This window comes from Notechis scutatus, chromosome 2, assembly GCF_049901735.1.
Source record: "Notechis scutatus isolate UNSWTSFEM ecotype Mainland chromosome 2, rNotScu1.2, whole genome shotgun sequence".
NCBI lineage: Eukaryota > Metazoa > Chordata > Lepidosauria > Squamata > Elapidae > Notechis > Notechis scutatus.
The window spans coordinates 231,795,293-231,817,756 of NC_142010.1; the positions used below are offsets into that span (position 1 = coordinate 231,795,293).

The 22,464-nt window shown below is 38.7% G+C and overlaps 1 protein-coding gene across 1 annotated transcript in view; it reads right to left on the reverse strand.

Annotated features, from left to right (window-relative positions):
• The window catches only part of LOC113414125 (V-type proton ATPase subunit S1-like protein), a 31,259-nt gene extending 11,513 nt beyond the window's left edge, over nt 1–19,746 (reverse strand). Inside the window, 3 exon segments of the mRNA XM_087958228.1 lie at nt 87–127; nt 19,609–19,730; nt 19,732–19,746. Coding sequence (XP_087814354.1) covers nt 87–127; nt 19,609–19,730; nt 19,732–19,746 — 178 coding nt within the window.
• Nucleotides 19,747–22,464: the final 2,718 nt, after the last annotated feature.

Consider the following 22,464-nt stretch of genomic DNA (forward strand, 5'->3'; position numbering starts at 1 on the left):
ATAGTCACTTGAAACTCCTTTGTAAATTTTTTGGATTTGTATTTTTCCAGGAAACAACAGTTTGCAGGACACAATTAAAGCCTTACCATTTCTCTGGAGTAGATCTGGATCAGAGAATACGAACAAACTGCAAAAAAGCAGACACAAAAGTAGTATATGAGCAATATTTTTTTTAATTATGCAGGAAAGCAGCATAGATAGTCCTTGACTTACAACCACTATTGAGCCCAAAAATTATGTTATTAAGTGAGAATTTGTTAAGTGAGTTTTCCCCATTTTACAACCTTTCTTGCCACAGTTGTTAAGTGAATTATTGCAGTTGATAAGTTAGTAATCTGATTGTTAAGTGAATCTGGCTTCCCCGTTGACTTTGCTTGTGAAAAGGTTGCAAAAAGTGATCACATGATCCTGAGGTGCTGGAAAGGTCATAAGTATGAATCAGTTGCCAAACATCTGAATTTTAATCACATGATCATAGGGATGTTGCAGTTTGTAATTATGAAAAACGGTCATAAGTCACTTTTTTCAGTGCTGTTGAAACTTTGAACAGTCATTAAATGAACTGCTGTAAGTCGAGGGCTACCTGTATTTATCACTTTTAATTTGCAATATAACCCGGGAAATAATGTATCTATTTAAAAGTCTAAACATTTTTTTAGGAAAAACATTTCCCATACTCAATTTAGAATTGAGGCTTCCTGTGATACAACTATTGGTAAATCAACAGGTTTGTTAAATATCTATGGAGATTCTCAGTTATTGAGATGATAGTTGTCCCAAAGGTGCTTTTTCAAGAGGCAACTGGTCTTTCTTGCTTTTCTTTTCTTTTCTTTTTTTGTTTTCTTTGAAGAAAGACTTTTGCTTCTCATCCAAGAAGCTTCTTCAGCTCTGACTGGATGGTGAAGAATGGAAGAATTTATATTCCTTGCAGACAGCTGGACTTTTAGAGAGTCATTGAGGCCACTTCTAAGGCAGAAGCTTGTTTACCCCAATGATAAACTACCCAGATATAAACTGAGCAACATGGTGTACTCAGCATAATGCAGTGAGACATGTGCAGACCTGTACATTGGGGAAACAAAACAACCACTTCATAAATGCATGGCACGACATAGGACAACAGACTCATCAGGACAAATTCAGCAGCCCATCTGCATTTAAAACACAAAGGCCACTCTTTTGAAGACAGCAAAGTCCACATTTTGGATAGAGAGGACCCAAGCTGAAAGAGGCCATCTATGTCAAAACAGAACAGCCTCTCTCAACAGAGGGATGTGAAACAACATCATCTATCTCCAGTCCTTTCAGCAGTTCCAAGAAGGCTCCACATCCATTTGTACTACTCAGGTGACCCTGAGGACACAGATAAATCTCCAAATGGCATTGAGGCTCTCTAAAAAAATCAGGGATGGGATTCAAAAATCCCAGCAACTGGTCTCCTGCCTAGTTGCTGGGTGGGCATGGCCATGGTGGGCATGGACAACCAGAACTTCTGGTAGGACCATTTTTCACCCTCCCAAGGGTCCAGAGGCTTCCCTCTGGCCTCTGGGAGGATGAAAAAGGCCTCCTCCAGGCTCTGGAGGCCTCCGGAAGCCAGAAACAAGCCCATTTCACAACTTCCGGTACTTCCGGGAGGGCCATTTTTTGTCTTCTCAAGGGTCCAGATGCTTCCCTTGGGCCTCTGGGAGGGTGAAAACGGCCTCTCCTGGACTCTGGAGGCCCTCCAGAAGCCGGAAACAGGCCCATTTCATGACTTCTGGTACTTCTGGGAGGGCTGTTTTCCCCCTCCGTGTGGACTCTGCACTTACCTGCATCAAAAATGGGCCACATGGAGACTCCTGGGAGGGAGGGGAGGGGTGAGTGAGGCCAGCTGGTAGGTTCAAATACCGGTTCAGGAAACCAGATGCAAATTTAACATCCAGTTCACCCAAACCAGTCCAAACCGGTAGAATCCCACCCCCTGAAAAGAATGCAAATGCTGTCTACAAGGAATATAAAGCCTTCCATTCCCCAACCTTCAGTCAGAGCTGAAGAAGGTTCTTGGATGAGAAGTGAAACATCTTCAAAGAAAAACAAGAAAGTTTGGTTGCCTCTTGAAAAAGCACTTTTGGGACAACAGGTTTGTTAAAGGTTTGTTAAAGTAGGTTCATTTTATTTATTTGATATTTACCCAATCTGGTAAGCATTCAGGTAAGTATGGATAAAATTTAAAAAAAAAACAGGAAACAAAACATTAAATCCATAAATAAAAATTAAGATTCAAATACTCATTTAAGAGATGCTTCTGAAAATTTTCTAAACACCAAGTAAGTGGAGGGCAAATGCAACTCATGAACAAATGCATTTCATCATCTCATGCTAAAACAATGGGACTCTGAGAAACATACAAGTCACTGGCAGTAGATTAAAATAGACTTTTGCTAGGGACGAGTCTGATAGATACCCCAGAGACTAGTTATTGCATTTAAATAAACTGTTGCAAAACTCTTCTCTGTTCAGTACACTTGGGGACAAGGGAAGTCAAATGAAAAGAGAAAATGTCACTATATTTCATGTTTCCAGGCCAGGGAGTAAAAATATATGCAATGTGTTGGGAACAGCTCAGCCTGCTGCAGCACAAATAAGTACTGTAACCCGGTTGGATGGAACAAACTATGTTTCCTGGTCTATGAAGTGCAGTCTACTTCTGCTTAGGGTTATGGGCTGCAGTTCAGAATCCACTGGATGTGAATGCTTGGGATCCAAATAATGAGGACGATGCCAAAAAGTTAGCTGACTTTAAACGGAACAATGAACGAGCTCTTTGTATAATTGGACTAATACTGAGTGACCAGCAGCTAGTCCATATTCAGTAAAATTAAAACCCTGTAGCAAGTACTTAAACTGTAATGCCTGTAGTCAGGAGAAAAGTAAGGTTACTCCTGCAAATAGACTTAATGGGTTTAAGACCAAAGAACCTTTAGAGGTTATTTTTGCTGACATAATTGGTCCTAAGAAACCTAGTTTGGGAGGTGCGTGCTATATTTTGAGTATAATGGACTATTACTCACGGTACGGTTTCTGCTATCTCATGAAAAACAAAACAGAAACATTCCAACACTTCTTTAATTGGCTAAGGTTTGCAGAGAGAAAAATGAGAAGTAAAGTAATTATTTTAGTTACTGATAATGGGACTGAGTTTATTAACAAGAGATTCCAAACTATGTTGAAATTGGCTGGTGTCGTGCATTAACGTTCTTCACCTTACAGACCACAACGTAACTCATTTGTAGAACGAAGAGGGAAAATGTTACAAGCCATGGCTCACACTATGTTATCAGATTCAGGTTGCCTGAAACACTGTGGGGTGAGGCCATAATGTGTAGCAACCATGTGTTAAACAATGTGGTTAACACAACTGGTGAATTGCCATTCACTAGTTGGCATGGCAGAAAACCAAATTTAAGTTATTTACACACATTTGGAGTTCCAGCATGGGTGCATATTCCCTCACAAGTAAGACTGAAAGGGCAACATAGAGCTAAGAAAAAAAAATTTGTAGGTTATGAGGCCAACCATAGATCATTTAGATTCTGGGATCCAGGCACAGCTCATATTTATTGAAACGCTAGTACAAAATTTCTTGAGCATGTTGGGTGGGATAAACTGGAACAGGAATCCAGCAATGATGTTATTATTGACACCAAAGTAGTCCCTAAAGATGAATTAAATAAACTACGAATAGCCATTAAAGAGGAAGAACAGGCACAGGAGGAAGTAGGAGAACAGGCACAGGAGGAGGTAGAAGAACAGGAGCAGGTGGAACAGGTGAGTCCACCAGTAAGCCCTGTATTACCAAGATGTTCAACCCGTGTAACACGACCACCTAATAAATATCAGGCTAGTGTTGTATACCAAGTGAATACAGTTCCAAATAACTATAATGAACTAAAACTGTATCCCGCTAAGGATCTGGCTGCTTGGCAGGAAGCAATGGATAAGGAACTGGAATCATTAAAAAAGTTGGAGGTATACAAAAATGTTAAGTTACCATCTGGTAAACATGCCATAGGATGTAAATGGATATATAAGCTAAAGACAGGTATAGATGGGACTGTTACCCATAAAGCCAGGTTAGTAGCACAAGGGTTCAATCAGACAGCAAACGACTATGATTAGGTGTTTGCACCTAGTCTGAAGGCTACTACATTAAGGGTAGCATTAGTGTGGGCAGCTAAGGAGAAATACATTATAAATCATTTGGATGTAGAGACAGCATATCTGCATGCACCGTTACAACACACTACATATATAAAGAAACCTTTAGGTATCAAAACTGATACTACAACTGATTGTTGGAGATTGAAAAAGAGTCTTTATGGCTTGAAGCAATCAGGATATGAATGGAACCAGTGTATAGTTAAGGAATTAACTAAAATAGGTTTTGTAGCTGGCATGGCTGATCCATGTTTGTTCAAAAGAGAAAGTAATGGTGTAATTTCATTGTTGCTATTATTTACTGATGACGTAGTATTAATCACTAAAACTGAACAAAAAGCTACTGAGATAATCTCACTATTGGAAAAGAAATTTAAGATAAAACAGTTAGGAGAAATTGAACAATATCTTGGATTAAAGATTGATAGAACTAGGGGAGGATACAAAATCTCACAGGCAGATAAAATTAACCAATTATTAAAAAGTTTTAAAATGGAACTTTGTAAACTGGCTAAAACACCGATGAGCCAGGAGTTTAGCCATAGCGATGTTCAAAGTCCTGTTTTTGATAAGAACATTTATCAGTCCTTGATTGGTGGTTTATCTTATCTCAGTAATTGGTCAAGGCCAGATATAGCATACAGTGTTAACCAATTAGCGAGGTTTAATACTGAGCCAACTAAAAGGCACTGGCAAGCTGCTAAACATGCCTTAAGATATCTGAAACAAACAATGCATTATGCATTGTATTTGGAGCCTAAAAATGAACTAAGTCTAAACTTGCCAATGCAAGTTTTGCTACAGACGTAAATACACATAAATCTACATCGGGTACAGTAGTATTATTGGGAAAGGTGTTGATTGGATGGAGGTCTATTTGACAGAAACATATAAGTTTGTCAACAATGGAGGCTGAATTCTCATGTTTATCTTTATTATGTACAGATTTAGTTTATTATAAGCAACTATTAATTGATATGGGAATTGATGTAACAGATTCTATTGTTGTTTATGACGACAACCAATCAGCAATACAGATGGCTTCAAATATTGCTGTTAATACAAGATCAAAACACACAGATTTAAGATATTTAAATGTGAGACAATGTGTGCAAAGTAAGATGATTAAGCTGGAATACTGTATGTCAGAAAATAACATCGCAGATCATTTTACAAAAGCCCAAGGCTTTGTAAAGCATAAGGCTTGCTGTGAGGATTATGGACTTAGAATGTAAGGTTGTATATACTGTCCTACCCAAAGGGGAGAATGTTAAGAATGTAAGTCACCCAACATTTGGGTTGTAAAATATATAAACCAGGATAGACATTTTAATACTGTCTCTTTAAGGAAATGCTAAAATTGTAATTGGGTGTGGTTCCTCAAATGGCCATAAGATGGAGCCAGAAACCTGGGCTGTTTAGTCCTGTTCTGTTCTTTTTCTGGAGAGTGTTGCCGTTCCTCCTATTGACTGTTGCTGATCCTTGATGTAAGTCTGTTACAGAACTGTTTTTGATACTGGACTTTGTTATTTGGATTGTCCCTGGACTGAAAACTGACTGCTTTAACCGTGAATGACTTGGACTGTGTTTGGACTTTGCTTAACCATTTACTGGAAGTAAAACCTACATTTTACTATACAGTGTAGCTGTATGCTGTTTGTGTGTTATTCTGTTTGTATGCTGTTTGTGTGTTATTCTCCACACTCTCACTACATCTCCCTGTGTGCGCTCATTCTCCTAATGGGGAATTGCCTCAACACTGTTCAAATCTTGGAGTTCTGCCAACTAGGAAGCTGAGTGATGCAGTGTGTAGCTCCCTGTTCCCTACTCCTTTCTTGTTCATGGCGAATCAAAAAAAATGATTTATGATCAATTTTTGTTTGAACTGCCCACCTAGCAGTTCAAAAGCATGCAAATGCAAGTAGATTAACAGGCACCACTTCAGTGGGAAGGTAATAACATTCTGTATGCCTTTGACATATATAGCTATGATGGCCACATAACCATGGAAAATATCTTCAAACAATGCTGGCTTCCTCAGCCAAGAAATGGAGATGAGCACTACACCCTAGAGTCGGACACAACTGGAGAGAGAAACCTTTACCCTTACTTTACATTTTTATGATATGAGTAGTCCTTGACTTACGACCACAATTAGCTCAAAATTTCTGTTGCTAAGAGAAGCATTTGTGAAGTCAATTTTGCCCCATTTTATGACCTCTCTTGCTACAGTTGTTAAGTGAATCACTGCAGTTATTAAGTTAGTAACATGGTTGCTAAATGAATCTGGTTTCCCCATTGAGTTTGCTTGTAAGAAGACTGCAGAAGCTGATCACATGTCCCCAAGGCACTGCAAATGTCACAAATATGAGACAGTTGCTAAGCATCTGAAGTTTGGTTACGTGGCCACGGGGATGCTGCAACAGTCATAGTTGTTACAAATGTGTAATATGGTCATAAGTCACTTTTTCCAATGCTAAATGAACTGCTGTAAATTGAGGATTACCTGTACATTGCATCTCAAGCCATCCAATTACCTTCTAGGTGAATCTTTTGTGCAAGCCCAGTCTGAATGGGGTTCATTTTGCCACGTAAAACCAGAAAATTGAGTTAAGCAAACTGGTAGATCTCTTATGCAAGGCTTACATAGCTAGCTGCAGCAAAAGCTGTTTAATATAGCTGACTGATATTCCCAGCTAGAAAAGCAGCCTGGGTCAAGAGAGGCAGCCAGTTTGAGCTGATGACCGCTTGTCATTTTGATAGTTGTGGCAGTCACTGCACTCAACATTAAATCTGCTGTATGCTAATCTTTTTAGTCAGTATTTAGTATTTAATCGGCTTTAAAGGTCACATTAGAGATTTGAAGAAAAGCCACACACAAGCTTTCTAGGAAATCCATATTACACCGGTGAGCCCAAGTCCACTGGAGTTGGATGGCCAATAAATTTAAGTGGACAAAATGTTTGCATTTTACTAGAGTATCCAAAACATACCCATAGTTATCACTGTGGGTTTGAAAATTTATTAAAGTATCTCAAAGCAAACTCATGGATATTACTGAGGGTTTGAAATTCAGAAGAGCATTGTGCTTCACTTGTCCACACATCATTTTTGCTACGCAACAAGTAACTATTTATTAGTTGAAACCCCAGAAATCCAAGAGTTGGTGGATAAATATACTGTCTTCCTGAAATTCCTGTTGCTACTTTTTATTATTATTATTATTATTATTATTATTATTATTATTATTATTATTATTATTATTATTATTATCCTGTAGGCCATATCAACGTACAGGTTCAAACACATATTACCAATAAAATTCCAAATAAACTGTTTAAAATGAGAGTAGGGTAAAATACAATAGTTATAGGATAAAATACAATAATTTAATACATAAATATGTAAAATAAAATAAAATGACACAAAATTATATTTCTGTATCATTCCTGCAATCAACCCCAATCAGCCCCACCTATGCCAATCTTTTCAATTCAATTCCTAATATGCAGTAGTGGTCATATAGGACTATAGGTCCTTTGTGAAACTTAGAGCCTATAAAGTTGTTTTTAATAAGTACACATTCATGCTTTAGATATGTCATTCTATATGGAACAAGATAACTGAAAATCCACAACATGCAGCAGAGTTAAAACTAATATGATTAACTAAGTTGGCTCGAATTGTCAAAGAAGACATGTCCAGAGCATCTGACTGAGCACATAATGGTTTATTCCCAATGGTATATTGGGAGACTTGGGACACTGAGAACAGAGTCTCTGCCAAGACAATGTTCAGACAGCAGAGCCCACAACTGGATAGTGGGCAGGGCAAGAGACTCAGAAGACAACCTAATTTCTCAAGGCTGTACAGGATACGGAGAAATTTCGTGCAAAATTCTGTCAATATAGCTTTACAGTAAAGACACATATTGAGTGCACTACTGGAAATGCAGTTTTCTCATCCTGTGGGATGAAATAATCTTCACCTTGTTGTTGGTCTTGGGTGATGAATCTGGATTTGGGTAATCTTATTCTGTATGTAAAGGGTTTCCATATATTGAGGAGATTTCTTATAGTTTTGATATTTGTTAATTTCCTAAGCAAAAGAGATGCTTAGTCAGTTTCAGCCCAAATATCAATATGAGTGGAAAAGATAAAGCAGTCTTGTTTTTTTATTGCTTGGGGTCCCTGACTGGGAGTTGGCAAGTGGTCTGAATGACAAGGGTGATCTGAGGGTCTTGACTTTTTACATTGTGAAAATTTTTACATTGTGAAAATACTGAACACTCACAAATTATGTGAACATGTTTATTTATACAGTATTGCCCCAAGAAAGTTTAGTGCACCCCTAAATAACTGTTTTAAAATTGCTGATTTCAGGATTGATGCTTTATAGAAAATCACCAGAAAAATGAAACTGCTCTTCTTGCCAAATTAACAATGTTCTTCTCTCCACAGGAAAATGCATCCAGCACTAAATATGCTTTCGGGTGAAATATACATAGCACATAATTGTGCTAGCAACCTAATAGCAAGAGGAATTTACAAGCCTTTTCCACACAGAAATAATTAGCAGCCCTTTCTACTTGGAAAGCAGGTAATAAATGGACCACAAAGAAACTTTAATTTGCTCATTGAAGCATTCAGACCTTATGGAAATAAGATTAGCACATTCACCATTGAAGCAGAGACTATGGTCGCATTGAAAAGCTCCTCCTAATATGGTACATGCAGAATAACACCTTCTCCATCCTTCCACAGCATCTACTTTTTTATTTATTTATTTTATTTTATTTGGTTTGTCAATTGCTTACAAGATAATAAGTATAAGTAAAAACATAGTTATGAATACATGGATACATATAAGAAAAATAAAAGAAACAATAGGACAAGGACGGTAGGCACATTGGTACGCATATGCATGCCCCCTACAGACCTCTTAGGAAAGGGGTAGGTCAATAGTAGACTAAGGTTAAAGTTTTTGGGGTTTGGGGAAAAAACCACAGAGTCAGGTAGAGTATTCCAGACATTGACTACATTGATCTACAGATATAGTATCGAGGACTACCAGGATTTCATGTATCCAGGTGTGCTCATGAAAGCCCTTACTTATATCATAGACTGACAGAATACTATGGATGGAGCACTTCAATGTGGCTTTACTCCAGTGGTGGGATTCAACATTTTTACTATTGGTTCTATGGGCATGGCTTGGTAGGGGAAGGTTACTGCAAAATCCCATTCCCTCCCCACCCCACTAACCTACTTTCCAGTTGCGTTCTCCTGTGCAGGACAACAAAAGAAGACTCAGCCGATCAGCTGGGACTTGGGAGGCAGAAAATAAATGGGGGCGGAGCCAGTCAGAAGTGATATTTGCTGGTTCTCCGAACTCCTCAAAATTTCTGCTATCAGTTCTCCAGAACTGGTCAGAACCTGCTGAATACCACCTCCGCTTTGCTCCCTATTCATACATAAACAGTCAAAACATTTGATCTAGGAACATCTAATGTATTTGCATGCTTGTGTGGTTTTTAGAAGAGATTATATTCAGTATCTAAATATATTTGCCAGAAATATGTAATCAAGCAACAAATACCGTATATGCCGGGCGTATAAGACGACCCGGCGTATAAGATGACCCCCAACATTTCCACTCAAAATATAGTTTGTTATATACTCGCCCCTCTTCCGCACGCCTTCCACTTTTGCACTTTTTTTTTTTTTTGAGGCACTTTTGTCTAAATATATTTGCCAGAAATATGTAATCAAGCAACAAATAACTGTTGTTCAAAACATTTGCAGGATCATTATAGATTGCAGAAGAAACAGCCAGACAATATTATCCGAGTTCTTTCTCTTTTATATTTTGGTTCACAGAGAAAATGATCAAAATATACAGAACACATCTAGATTTTCATAGAACTTTTTCAAAAAAATGAAAAACAGACACATGAGTCTTCAAGAGCAACAGCCATGTGAAAAAGCTACCCCATTCTTTCTCTAGCAGTGGGGGGAGGGGAGGGAGAGTATTTCAGATCTTCCAAACAGTTTTTTTCCCCTGAGTGCAAAAGATGTAACTCCCCTGATATATTTCCCTTCACGGAGGAAAAACAGAGAAGAAGCAATTTGGAACAAAAAACATTGGTACAACAAAGGTTAAGTATTTCTTCCCCACCAGTGGATAGTTCTAGTCTCCAAAAGCAATATCCCGAAATATGGAAACACCAAGTACTGAGTACTCAAGGTATCAGTGGCCATTCAACAAAAGATCTGATAATGGCACCAGAGGTGGTTCTGACAGGTTCTGGAGAACTGGTAGTAGAAAATTTGAGTAGTTTGGAGAACTGATAAATACCACTTCTGGTTGGCCCTGCACCCATCTATTCACTGCCTCCCTAGTCCCAGATGATCGGAGTCCCAGATGATTGGCTGAGTCTTCTTTTGTTGCCCAGGACAACTGAGCTGGAAAGCAGGTTAGTGGGGTGGGGAGGGAATGGGGATTTTACAGTATCCTTCCCCTGCCACGTCCACCAAGCCACACCACGCCCATCAAGCCATGCACACAGAACTGGTAGTAAAAAAATTTGAATACCACCACTGAATGGCACCCATCTAGCCACAATGCCACCTTATTGCCAAGAATGATGAATGGATACAGAGAATTGAAAGATCTTTGAACAATGGCATGGCAGTGACTTTGGCATGATAAGGCCATGCTCTTTTACTATAAAGAAGCAACATACAGTATATACATCCATTTAATTAACAGAATTGCCTCTTCTTCCTGAATAGGACAAAGATTCTGGCAGGAACCACATTGGTATTTTTAAACTGAAGTGTCAAAGTCTAATTGTGTTTATCTACATATATCTGGACTCTTTCCACTTTTTTTATAATACAGAAAAAATATTTGAAGCTCCAAAGCCCATAAATCCACCTAATACAATGAAGAATCTGATGGTGCAAACATATAAGTTCCCAACTGCCTTTTATGACAAAGAATGATTTGTTTTCTAAAATCACATTTACCAATTCAGGTGTCAGTAAATGAAAAAAGATGAAAGAGCGCTACTGAAATTTCATAGGAAGAAAATGTTAAGTAAAAAACTGGGAAAGCTTTCTGGCTTGCAGACATTCATTTTTTTTAAGTGGGCTCTCTATAATATTTCTTAATTTAAAACAGGCTTGTCCAACCCGCGGCCCATGGGCCGCATGCGGCCCAGGTCACCTCGTAATGCGGCCCAACGCCCACCCCAACCTTCATGAAAGATCCAGCGAGGAGGAGGAGGAGAGGCAGGCGCGAGGCGGGGCGAGGCGAGCAACAGAAAAGGCGGGCAGCCGCAGCCCAAAAGTCCCGCCCCGCCACCTCCTGCTGTTGCCGCCACCACCGCTGCTGCTTCTGCCCCCGCCGCCGCTGCCGCCGCTGCTGCTTCTGCCCCCCCCGCCGCCGCTGCTGCTTCTGCCCCCGCCGCCACCGCTGCTGCTTCTGCCCCCGCCGCCGCTGCTGCATTTGCAGGAGGAGAGGTAGGCGCGAGGCGGGGTGAGGCGAGCAACAGAAAAGGCGGGCAGCCACAGCCCAAAAGTCCTGCCCCGCCACCTCCTGCTGTTGCCGCCGCCGCCACCGCTGCTGCTTCTGCCCCCCCGCCGCCGCCGCTGCTGCTTCTGCCCCCGCCGCTGCTGCTTCTGCCCCCACCACCGCTGCCGCCACTGCTACATTTGCAGGAGGAGAGGTAGGCGTGAGGCGGGCGAGCTTTCTTCCCCCCTCCCCCACCCGCAAAATTTGGCCGGAAAATTAATAAAAATAAATAATTTGCAAGAGGAGAGGTAGGCGCGAGGCGGGCGAGCTTTCTTCCCCCTCCCCCACCCCACAAAATTTGGCCGGAAAATTATAAAATAAAAAATAAATAATTTTTAATAAATAATTAATAATAAATAATAATTTAAATTAAATTAAATTAAATTAAATTAAATTAAATTAAATTAAAATTTAATTATTTAATTTAATTATGTGCAGCCCAAACCAAATTTTCATCTTCTAATGTGGCCCAGGGAAGGTGAAAGGTTGGACACCCCTGATTTAAAATGTTGTGTACCTCTTAGCCCATGCAAAATGGTTCACAATAGTAAGAACTTTAAGCTGAACCACCAAGAAACATAAAATAGTATCCCAAAAGCAGCAAGAAAAGACATTTAAAATATTTAAATCAGAAGTGGATAACAAACTGAAGGCCTCTGAACTTCCAGAAAGTTGTTAGTGAGGAAATGAAGTTCTAGAATTGTGGTACAGCTGTCAAATATTCTCCAGTCCTGAACATAGCCATTTTTAACAAAAACAAAAAAAACAATTTCATGTTGTGAGATTGATCAGCTTTCCCTAGAAGTCTATATTAACCCCAAGGCTTTTTTAAAAAATTATTTTAACTTTATTAAATTGAAATAAAAAACCCTGCATCACTAATAGACAAAGATAAGTCGTGTGAAGGGTGAAGAAAGAAAACCTAGATATATTGTAGTTATTAAAATAAACTTAGCATGACAAGAAAAAAATAGAAAAATATTTATTAATAATTAGAGATAACAATTTTTATTTAATTTTATCCTTAAATTTATTAAATCTAAATCATACAGCAATGTAGTACCTCATCTTCTCACTTTTAGAACACAATGGCTTTTCAAAAAAAGAAAAAACCAGAGTACTTTTTTTTAATTATGAAAACCCATCCTTTTTGCAGACTCAATAAGGACAAATCTCTTGATAGGATGACAAATTCCATGTTTTATGTGGAAAGCATTTATATTATCTACCTTCACATTAAGATCCATATGTATAATATAAGTTCTCAAAATTGTACTGACATATGTAGTCATATAGTTATTTGAAACCAATCAAAGCTGTAGTACAAATCATAGGAGTAGCTGTCCAAACACATCTAAGTACCACCAGGTTAGAGAAGGCTGGATTAAACTTTTGTCGTTTTTATTTTTATCACCAGAATCATAGGTGCAGTGGAATACCTCTGTATCTTCTTCGATTTCTGTTATCTACCATGTCTTCTTCTCTTCGTGCTATGTTTTCTCATGCCCTTTATATGTGTGTTTTATGTGCACAGTATCTACACCAGAGCCTACATGTATAAAAAAGATGATGGGGAGAACAGAGTTATTGTTAAGTCTTAATTCATTTTAAACTCAGAAATCAATTGAGGTAAAGACATCCCTTTATTTTTATATGTATGTGCAAAAGAGAGAGAGAGAAATTTAATTTTTAAATAATGTTAAATATCACAGTATCATTATTTTTGCCTCCACCTATTTTATATTTTTTTAAATATTCCCCCACCCTGACATATGCAATTCAAAAGCTAGTGCAATCCTCAGACAAATGAAATGTGCGCACCTTTGTTACACAGAGTGTCCTTGAGTTATGATAGTAGTTGGGATCAGAATTTCCGGTGCTAAACAATGCAGTCATAATGACAAACTTATGTGACCACAATGCTTAGCAATGGCAATCCCTGAAATACTTGTCATTAAGGAGTCACTAAGTGAACACCACTTCACATCTTCCTGCTGGCTTCCAACCATCAAAGTCAGTGGGGAAGTTGGCAGGAAATTGCAAGACCCAAACAGCTTGCAAGCCGCCCCGCAGGCAGGTAAGTGGCTGCTGCTGGCGGAAGAAGAGAGTGTGCAGATGGTCAAGGAAGCACAGTGTGCATATGCCATGGCTTGGAGTGGTTGCTATTGGGTGGGGGAGGCATAGTGCAGGCTTAATAAGAGTGTTGTGGTTCACCGGCAGCAGGTGCAGACGGCAGAGGTCTCTGACAGTGAAGACGAAAGGGAACCAGTTAGGCAGTCTGGTGAGGACTTGGACAAGGGTCCTGCATCTGATGCAGGGATTGGGCCAGGACTATCTGAGAGTGGGTGCTGCCTTCGGAGCCTTTGAAGTCTGGCAGCGAAGCAGAGGACCCCGGGGAGCCTATTCCCAGTGCACATGTGCACAGGGCTGATAGAAGGAGAGAGCAGCTGAAGCAGCAGGGGCGACTCAGGAGTAAGGCTGGGAGGTGATTGCCCTTCCCATAAGGGATAAAAACCAGACCTCGGGAATGTGCTCTTTGCAGGAAGCAAAGAAGTTCACTAGACTCTGATTCCTCATTCAAGCCCTGCAAACTCTGATTTGTCTTTGCTGGAACTTCTGTCGGTTGATATTTCTCAGTAATAGGACTTCAGTTTCTTGGCAGCCTTTTACAACCCTGAAAGGCGTGCTCTTATCTCAGACAATTAAGTTTAATGAGTTTTGTCTGGGAATGCAGAGAATTCTCAGTGTCACATTAAAAAAGGTTTGCTTTTACACACAGTTTGTGTTTTCTTAATTTGAACGAAGCCTTAATTTGAACGAAAACAAAGGTTTGGAGATGGGGCACAAGCATGTGTGGGTGGCAAGGGAAGTTTGTATGAGTGTGGTGGGGATTGAAGTGGCCAGTTGGTGAGAGAGGGTGTGCATGGATATACAAGTGACCAGGAAGGGGGTATAAGTAGTCAGGAAAGCTTGCACAAGTGTAGTTAGGCAGGGGTAGGATTCAAAATTTTTAACAACCAGTTCTGTGGGCATGGCTTAGTTGGTGGGCGTAGCTTGGTGGTCATGTTATTGGCTGGGCATGGCCAACTCAATATCACTCACATCAAGGCACGCATCTCCTCACCTGGCTTCTCATGACTGTGGGGATGCTGCAACAGTTGTAATGTGAAAAAGTCACTTTTTTCAGTACCATTGTAACTTTGAATGGTCACTCCACACAAGCAAAGTACCAGGAGGGGAAAAAAACTCCAGAGAAGTTCCTGAGACAGGAAGTTTAGTCCCGCCAAAAATGTAATAAGGGTTAAAAGAGAGGCAGTTTCTGTAAGCAACACCAGAATGTTTCCTTCCTGCCTTCCTTACAGGATTAGGCCAGTAATTTCTTCTAACAACCGGTTCTCCGAACTGTTTAGAATGTTAACAACCGGTTCTAGCGAATAGGTGTGAACTGTTAGAATCCCATCCCTGTAGTTAGGCCCTGGGAGGTTGCATAAGAATGCACTGATGGTGGAGAGGCATGTCACAAGTGTAGGGGGGCTCAGGGGGGCTGCTGCTGGATGGGGGAGTATACATGAGTATACAAGTGCTGGGAAGGCACAGCATGAGCACAGCCAGGGTCATAGAGGCTGTGCAAGAGTGTGCAGGTGACCAGCAAGGCACAGTACAACTCCCACAGGACTAGGGAGAAGGCAAAGGTGGGGCAGACTTACATGAGCAACTTGTGGCATTCCCTGCCAGCTTAAATACTGACTTTGCTTGCAGAAAGCCAGCAGGGAAAGGCACATGAATCACATGACCACAGGGCGCTGCACATCATAAGTGTGAGCCAGTTGCCAAATGCTTAGATTGAATATTTTCTGAATAACTCATAATTTGTCACTCCATTTTCTCTGTCAACTACAATCGCCTTTTCTGTGATCATTAACTTTCAGATCCATACTCCACATGCATCATACAGTCTAATATTCACTGCAAATCATTCATAGTCTCAGCCAACAACAGAGAATCATCTGCATATAATAGTATAAATGTATTAATGTCTAACACCTTATGGTTTTATGTCACCACATGCATTTCTTATACTTTATTATACATTTATGTATAAATGCAATAAACATCCAAGGAAGGACACACAGGCTTTTCTCTTATTCCCTTCTCAGTTCATTAAGGAATTCAATTTATTTTAATATATGTTTTACTTGCATCAGGTACTACTTTTATCTCATTCATCAATGAATTTTCAACTTTGTATATGTGCAAAATATTACACAGTAAAAACCCAGTCAACTTACTATATGGTCTCTCTAAATCCTTATACAGCAAACTTTTTCACATTCATGTTTCACAAATACCTGCTACAGGGAGGGGGGGTGAGTAAAATCTATCTGTACATGCTTTACCTTTGCCACACTATCATTCACAATTTTTGCTCCTTGTTACTTCTCATATTTTGTGAATACAAATTTTGAAAGCTACCTTCATAATTCCACTTAACAAACTAGCTTTTGTTTATATCAGGGTGTCAAATTCGCAATTACGGGATAGATGTGTCTCACGCTGGCCACACCCACCCCCAGTTTAGCGAAGGGGGGGGGATTTGCAATATGTCACATGATGATATGTCATTGCAAATTTGACACCCCTGGTTTATATTCTTGCTATGTTTACCTTTATTTATAAAAGCAATATTCTTCTAATCATCAAAGAGATCCACTCCCCATATTAATTGATAGCCATTCCTTAAACAAGCCATGTTTATATTTTAGTTTCCAAGTATATAATCTACACCTGCAGCCTTAGCGTTTTCAACTTTCTCATACTATTTGACTTCATTTTCGTGTTTTTTTCTTGAACATTTACATTTACATCATTTATTTCAAATCTTTAACTCATTACTATAATTCTCATGAAAATTGTTATACTATTTCCAGTATTACTATTTCATCCTCAATCATTTCAGTACTTTATTTTTTAATTCCATTTACTCCATAGAAGATTCCTGTTTCAGCTCTGACCAAAATAGCATATCACTTTCATTTAAAATTGATTATATGCCATCATCATATATGCCGTTGTCAGCTCTTAGCAACCACACAGAAAAGTTTACTCTATGATTCTATTAAAATTACATTATATTTTCTCTGCCTCTATTCCTATTAACTATGCCTTGAACTATTTGACTATATTGTTTGCATCTATCTTTTTCTTTACATATTAAATACATAATGTAAAAATAGACTTATTTTTATTTACCTAAAGACACCTTTTGATTTTAATGGGGTTTGTGGTAGAAAAAAGAATATTATGCTAATTAAATTACTTAGTACTTCATTAAATTTAAATTAATCATGGATGGGAGTCCATATGAAACCATACCTAGAGAAATCAAGCCAGGGTACCTTCTGGCCACTTTCTTATTCAACATGTTAGTGACATTTTGTGCACTTTTTAAAATCTATGCTGATGACAGAAAGCTTGCACTGTTGATATATCCAAATGATATAATTCTTCTATAGTATAACTCTTCTATGCTAGATGCAAAATCTTTTGGAAATTTTGGGCATTTACTAAAGACCAAAAGTATTATGATAAGTTAGTCACAAGAACTGTTGGAGGAGAGAACTAAGGTGCCAAACTGCACAAATGCCATTGAATAGGATGAGCTGTCAGTACCTGGGAATATTGCATTCTGACTAAGGTGATGCTATACAAGGCACCAAATTAAAGGGTAAGCAGGTTAATGGAATGGATATACCTCTGGTGGAATACAAATGGGCCCTGTGATCAAATGCATAAACCAAATGTCTATACAAAATTTTGAACACATCACAGATAAGGGGTTCAGCATGACAACTATTTTTATAGTATTGACAGTTATAATGTGGGAGAACCTAGAATCTAAATGTTCACTTCTTGAGCCTGGAAATCAGGACCTATTTGGAGACCTTTACCAACTAGCATCTTTCAATACTGCTTAAAACAAAACGTGCCCAAACTCTGCTTTCCTGAAATGTGGCTACAAGAGTAGCTACCTATATTTTCTGTAAAGGTCCTTCATGGCATTAACATTTAATGCTGATGATGCAGAAAATTAAGTTTCATTATACTTGACTTTGGCCAAATATGTTACAACTCAGATCCATGATATTTTAATGTAAACTGACTTCATGTAACGTAGGACAACAAAAAGACCATTAATTATGAAGTATTTTCCCCAAATAAAATCATTCAGATATTGGAGACCACAACAGCAGTAGATACCAAAGTATAGAATGGACACCATAATCACCTCCAGTATCCACTTATGATTTGGAGACTGTGCATAGGGAAAACATTGTCAGAAGAATTTAGTATCAACAGATTTTTTTTTCATTTTTCATTCATAATAATTTTTCTTAGAGAAAATAATAGACTGCATCGGTTTGCTTGCCATTCAAATTCTACAGCAGGGGTGTCCAACCTTGGTAACGTTAAGCCTGGAGGACTTCAACTCCCAGAATTCCCCAGCCAGCAAAGCTGGCTGGGGAATTCTGGGAGTTGAAGTCCTCCAGGCTTAACGTTACCAAGGTTGGACACCCGTTCTACAGGATGGTACTGTTAATCTTTATGTCAATGGTGCTTTATTACACACAGGCAGAATTACAAACTAACAAGATCCACACAGGGGAGCATAAAAACTACCAACTCCCTTCTACAGACAAGAGAATTTCTTCCCAAAATATCACTTTGCCAACCACTTTTGCAACAAACCAGTTACCACCTTTAAGACTGCCCATGCCATGCCCTAAGGATTATTAAATGACAAGAAAGATGAAAGCTATATTACGTCTCATTCTGATCCTAATTACATCATGAGCCCAGAACTAGAAAAATCCTGCATTCCACAGACTTAAATATATGCCTAGAAAATACTTTCCTAAAAGTGGGCAGGTTTTTGAAAACAAATTTAATGCAATAAGTCATTACAAATTACTCATATGGCTTTTTCCCTTGCTTGCATTTATGAGCCAATAATTAAATTAAATTAAATATCTGGTAACTTTAATTCATCTCTTTGCCAAACTACAGATCTATACAATTAGACACAGATTAATAAACACCTGTCCATTACCCTCCACCCCGCACCCCGCCAAAGGCACAGCTATGAGCCTCCTCATCTTAACGTGTCCTGTATTTTAATGGTGAAACAAAACACATTTCTCTGTGCAACTATATTTCCTTCTATAATTGTAACTTTCTTCAACTCAAACCCCCGGGGAAATATTTGGGGTTGCTTTATGTTGCACAAATAAAATTGTGTACAGGGAACAAGAATGAGATTGCATATTTTCGGGTAAACCTGAATTTGCATCAAAATTTGTACTCTAAGCTTCATTTCATCTTTTTAAATTTCTTTTTTCAGTGTCATCGGCACTGTTTCTGGCTGTGTGTTTTACACCTACACTATTTTATTTATATCTCTAACAGTGCAGAGGGAAAGAAAATGAAACCATCATGGCAAAAGAGAAATGCAACAGAGACTAATCTCTCTCATAGCTTTAGGTTTTAAGTATAAGGTTGTACACAACAGGACTGTTTATTTTCCCATATATAATACAATTTCATCAAGAGAACTTCTATTGATGTTGACAGCTGTTTTTAAGTAAATAAGATCAGCATTTTGAATGTTGAGACTATTTGCCTCTCTGTGATTAGTACGTCAAAAAACACCTCCCTAATCATCAACACCTGAATGAACAATCTACTAATATGGTTATTACCTTTTCCAAAGCACAAACATAAACCTTTTATTCATCTGCCCCCACACTTTATGCACACACTCATAAAATCACTGACCTCCTTTCCATTCTTCCAGGGATTTGGTCCATAGATGATGAAAATCTTACGCAGAAAAGGAGAAATAAAAATCTAAAAATTGCACTGCTTTCCATTGAGAAATAAATCAGACCTTCCAGACCCAGCACATCTGTTCATGTGTAGCAAAGAAACAAGAGCCAGTATTTTCAGCAGCCAGAGATAGACAGCCAAGCCAACCAATAGGAAGCAGTGCTCAGTACCATCTGAGCTGTCATGTAGTCTCTATGCAAAATAAGAGGCTGTCTTGGAAATTTTCTACTGAACGTGCAGTCACCTTCCTTTTGTGCTTTAAAATTCACACCAAAGGATTAGATACAGTTGAATACTTGAAAAACAACTAAGACCACAGATAGCTTTTAACAGAAATCTATTTTAATGCTAAAATAGCTGTCTACATTAAGGCTACATGACAGCAGCATGATGCTCATTCTTGGATGCACGGAATTAAAATATAAGTTATGGGATCACTGGATTGTTTCTTTAGCTATATATATATATATTTCTACATTGGAGATTATCAGGAAGAAAATTTTCATAAAAGTGAGTTTTTAAAAATGAATACAAACTATTGGGTATTTGTCTTGCACAAAACAACTGAATAGCAAGGTGTTCGGAAAGGGCCAGTAAAAAGATTATTTCTATATTCATGGACTAGGGCAGCTGGCACTTACATAGCTTCACTTTCACTTTCCATGGTCTATCTGCATCCCTGACTAGCAAACAAAAGCTTTCTACGGTCTCCTGTTAAAATCTATCCATTCGCATCACCTATGAGCAAAATGGACAATATATCTGGGCTTGCCAAGATGATAAAATCAACAAGTCTCTCTTTCTTTCTCTCTTCCTCCCTCCCTCCCTCTCTCTTTCTCGGATATGGCCATCTAACAATTTACATTATTAATTAGTAAATATTTGGATGGGATTCAGAAAATACCATACGAAAAATGGTACTTGTTTCAGTTAATGTTTCTGCCTGACCGTGTGAATGGCCATGGAAACCAATCAAATTTAAACTTTAAAAAACCCCATTATTTGTAAGTCTTACAAAATCACAGATGAGAAAAACAAATAATATATTAGTGTATGATGACAAACCACCTTAAAAAGAAAATACACTTAAAAAAAAAAGAAAATATAGTAAAACTATTAATCCTGTGTTTCCAGACATTTATGGAAATAAACCTGCCTTGTTCAAGGAAATTTGCGGCTGTGCCAGATGTTGGTTTTCATGTTTTCTTGTGCATCTGCATTTTGAAGCACTAAAGACATATTTTGCCTTTGTAACACAGTAAGATAAAACTTTATGAAATCTTAATTTTATCTGCCACAGCTCCAATGATTTCCATCATCCCTCTGCTGATTTATTCTGCATTCATAGAACACCAACATCGAGATATTAAAAAGGCTGCCTTCATTACTATTTTGACACAATGAGGATTGGATGATTTGAGAATACTTCTAAATGACTACTGTCATCAGACATCAAATTCAATTGAAGATTTTATATTTTAAAAATTGACAAAACTTTTGAAGGCTTTATAGGCTGTGTTCAAGACTTTGGAAGGCACATATGACCCCAGGACAGTTCATTGTGGTTTAATACAGTAATTTAATCTGAGTTGAGATAGGCAATTACCCTTTAAGCATGCTAAATAAATAATAACCCTTCAGGCGAACAGATCCTAAACCATTTGGGCAGCCAAAGACAATAGTTTGAACTAATGCCAGAAAATACCTGGCAAGTTGTTTCAGAAACAGGAATGCTTGTGACCCAAAATGCAGACATTTACAAGTTTAAACTACTCTAAACTTCAGAGCACCTGTTATCATATTTTTCCTTTTAAAATTTTACTGCCAACTGAATATAAAGAAAATGCCATATAATGCTCTGAGTCATTATAGCAAATATGGAGAGGGGAGCGGGGAGGAGAGATTTGCTCAATTTCTCCAGCTAAAACACTGTAGATCTGAGAACTAAAACACAGCATATTCAGTTGTAATAGGAAGATGTGGCCTGGCGACTGGAACAGATCATAAACTATTCATATGCAAATTCCAAATTAAGTTAGAATGGAAATAAAAGCCAAATACTTTCCATGAGATACTGATTATGAGCATACAAGATGAATGTGAAAACAGATTGTGAAAGACCAAGAAATAAAAGAAAGCACTTTGGATGTCAGAACAGATGGTGGAAATTGTACAAAAGGGAAGAGAAGCCAAAGCCAAAAAAAGTAACATGACAAAAAAATTCAGATTGTTAGAATAAACAAGAAATAACATATATCACTGAGGACAGAAACAGACTTGGGAAAAACAGGAAGTCTTCCAAAAGATTTAGATCAGCAGAGTTGTCATTCCCAAATTAGAAAACTACAGGAATGGAATGTCTACAAAAATGTGGCAAAAAAGAACAAAAAAGAACTAGCAAAACTTCTAGCTGTTTTGATCTATTGGGCACTGTCATTCTCTATTCTGTTGCAATAGTGTAGCTAGAAAAGGTTCTAGCTAGACTATGGCAACAGAATAGAGCAGTGATGGTGAACCTTTTTCTTGTGGTGTGGCAAAAGCATGCACGTGCTGGCACCTACAATGCAATGAGCCCCGTCCCTCTGCGCATGTGTGTTCAACACCACCGCCCCGCCCTTTACCTGCACTGCGCATGCGCGTGCCTCCCAGCTGATTTTCGGCCCAGGGGAGGCCATTTTCGCTCTCCTGGAAAGCCTCTGCAGCCCCAGGAGGCCGAAAAATGGGCCTTTCAGAAATACCAGAAGTGCCCGTTTTCAGCCTCCAGATGGCCTCTGAAGCCCGGGGAAGGCTGTTTTCGCCCTCCTG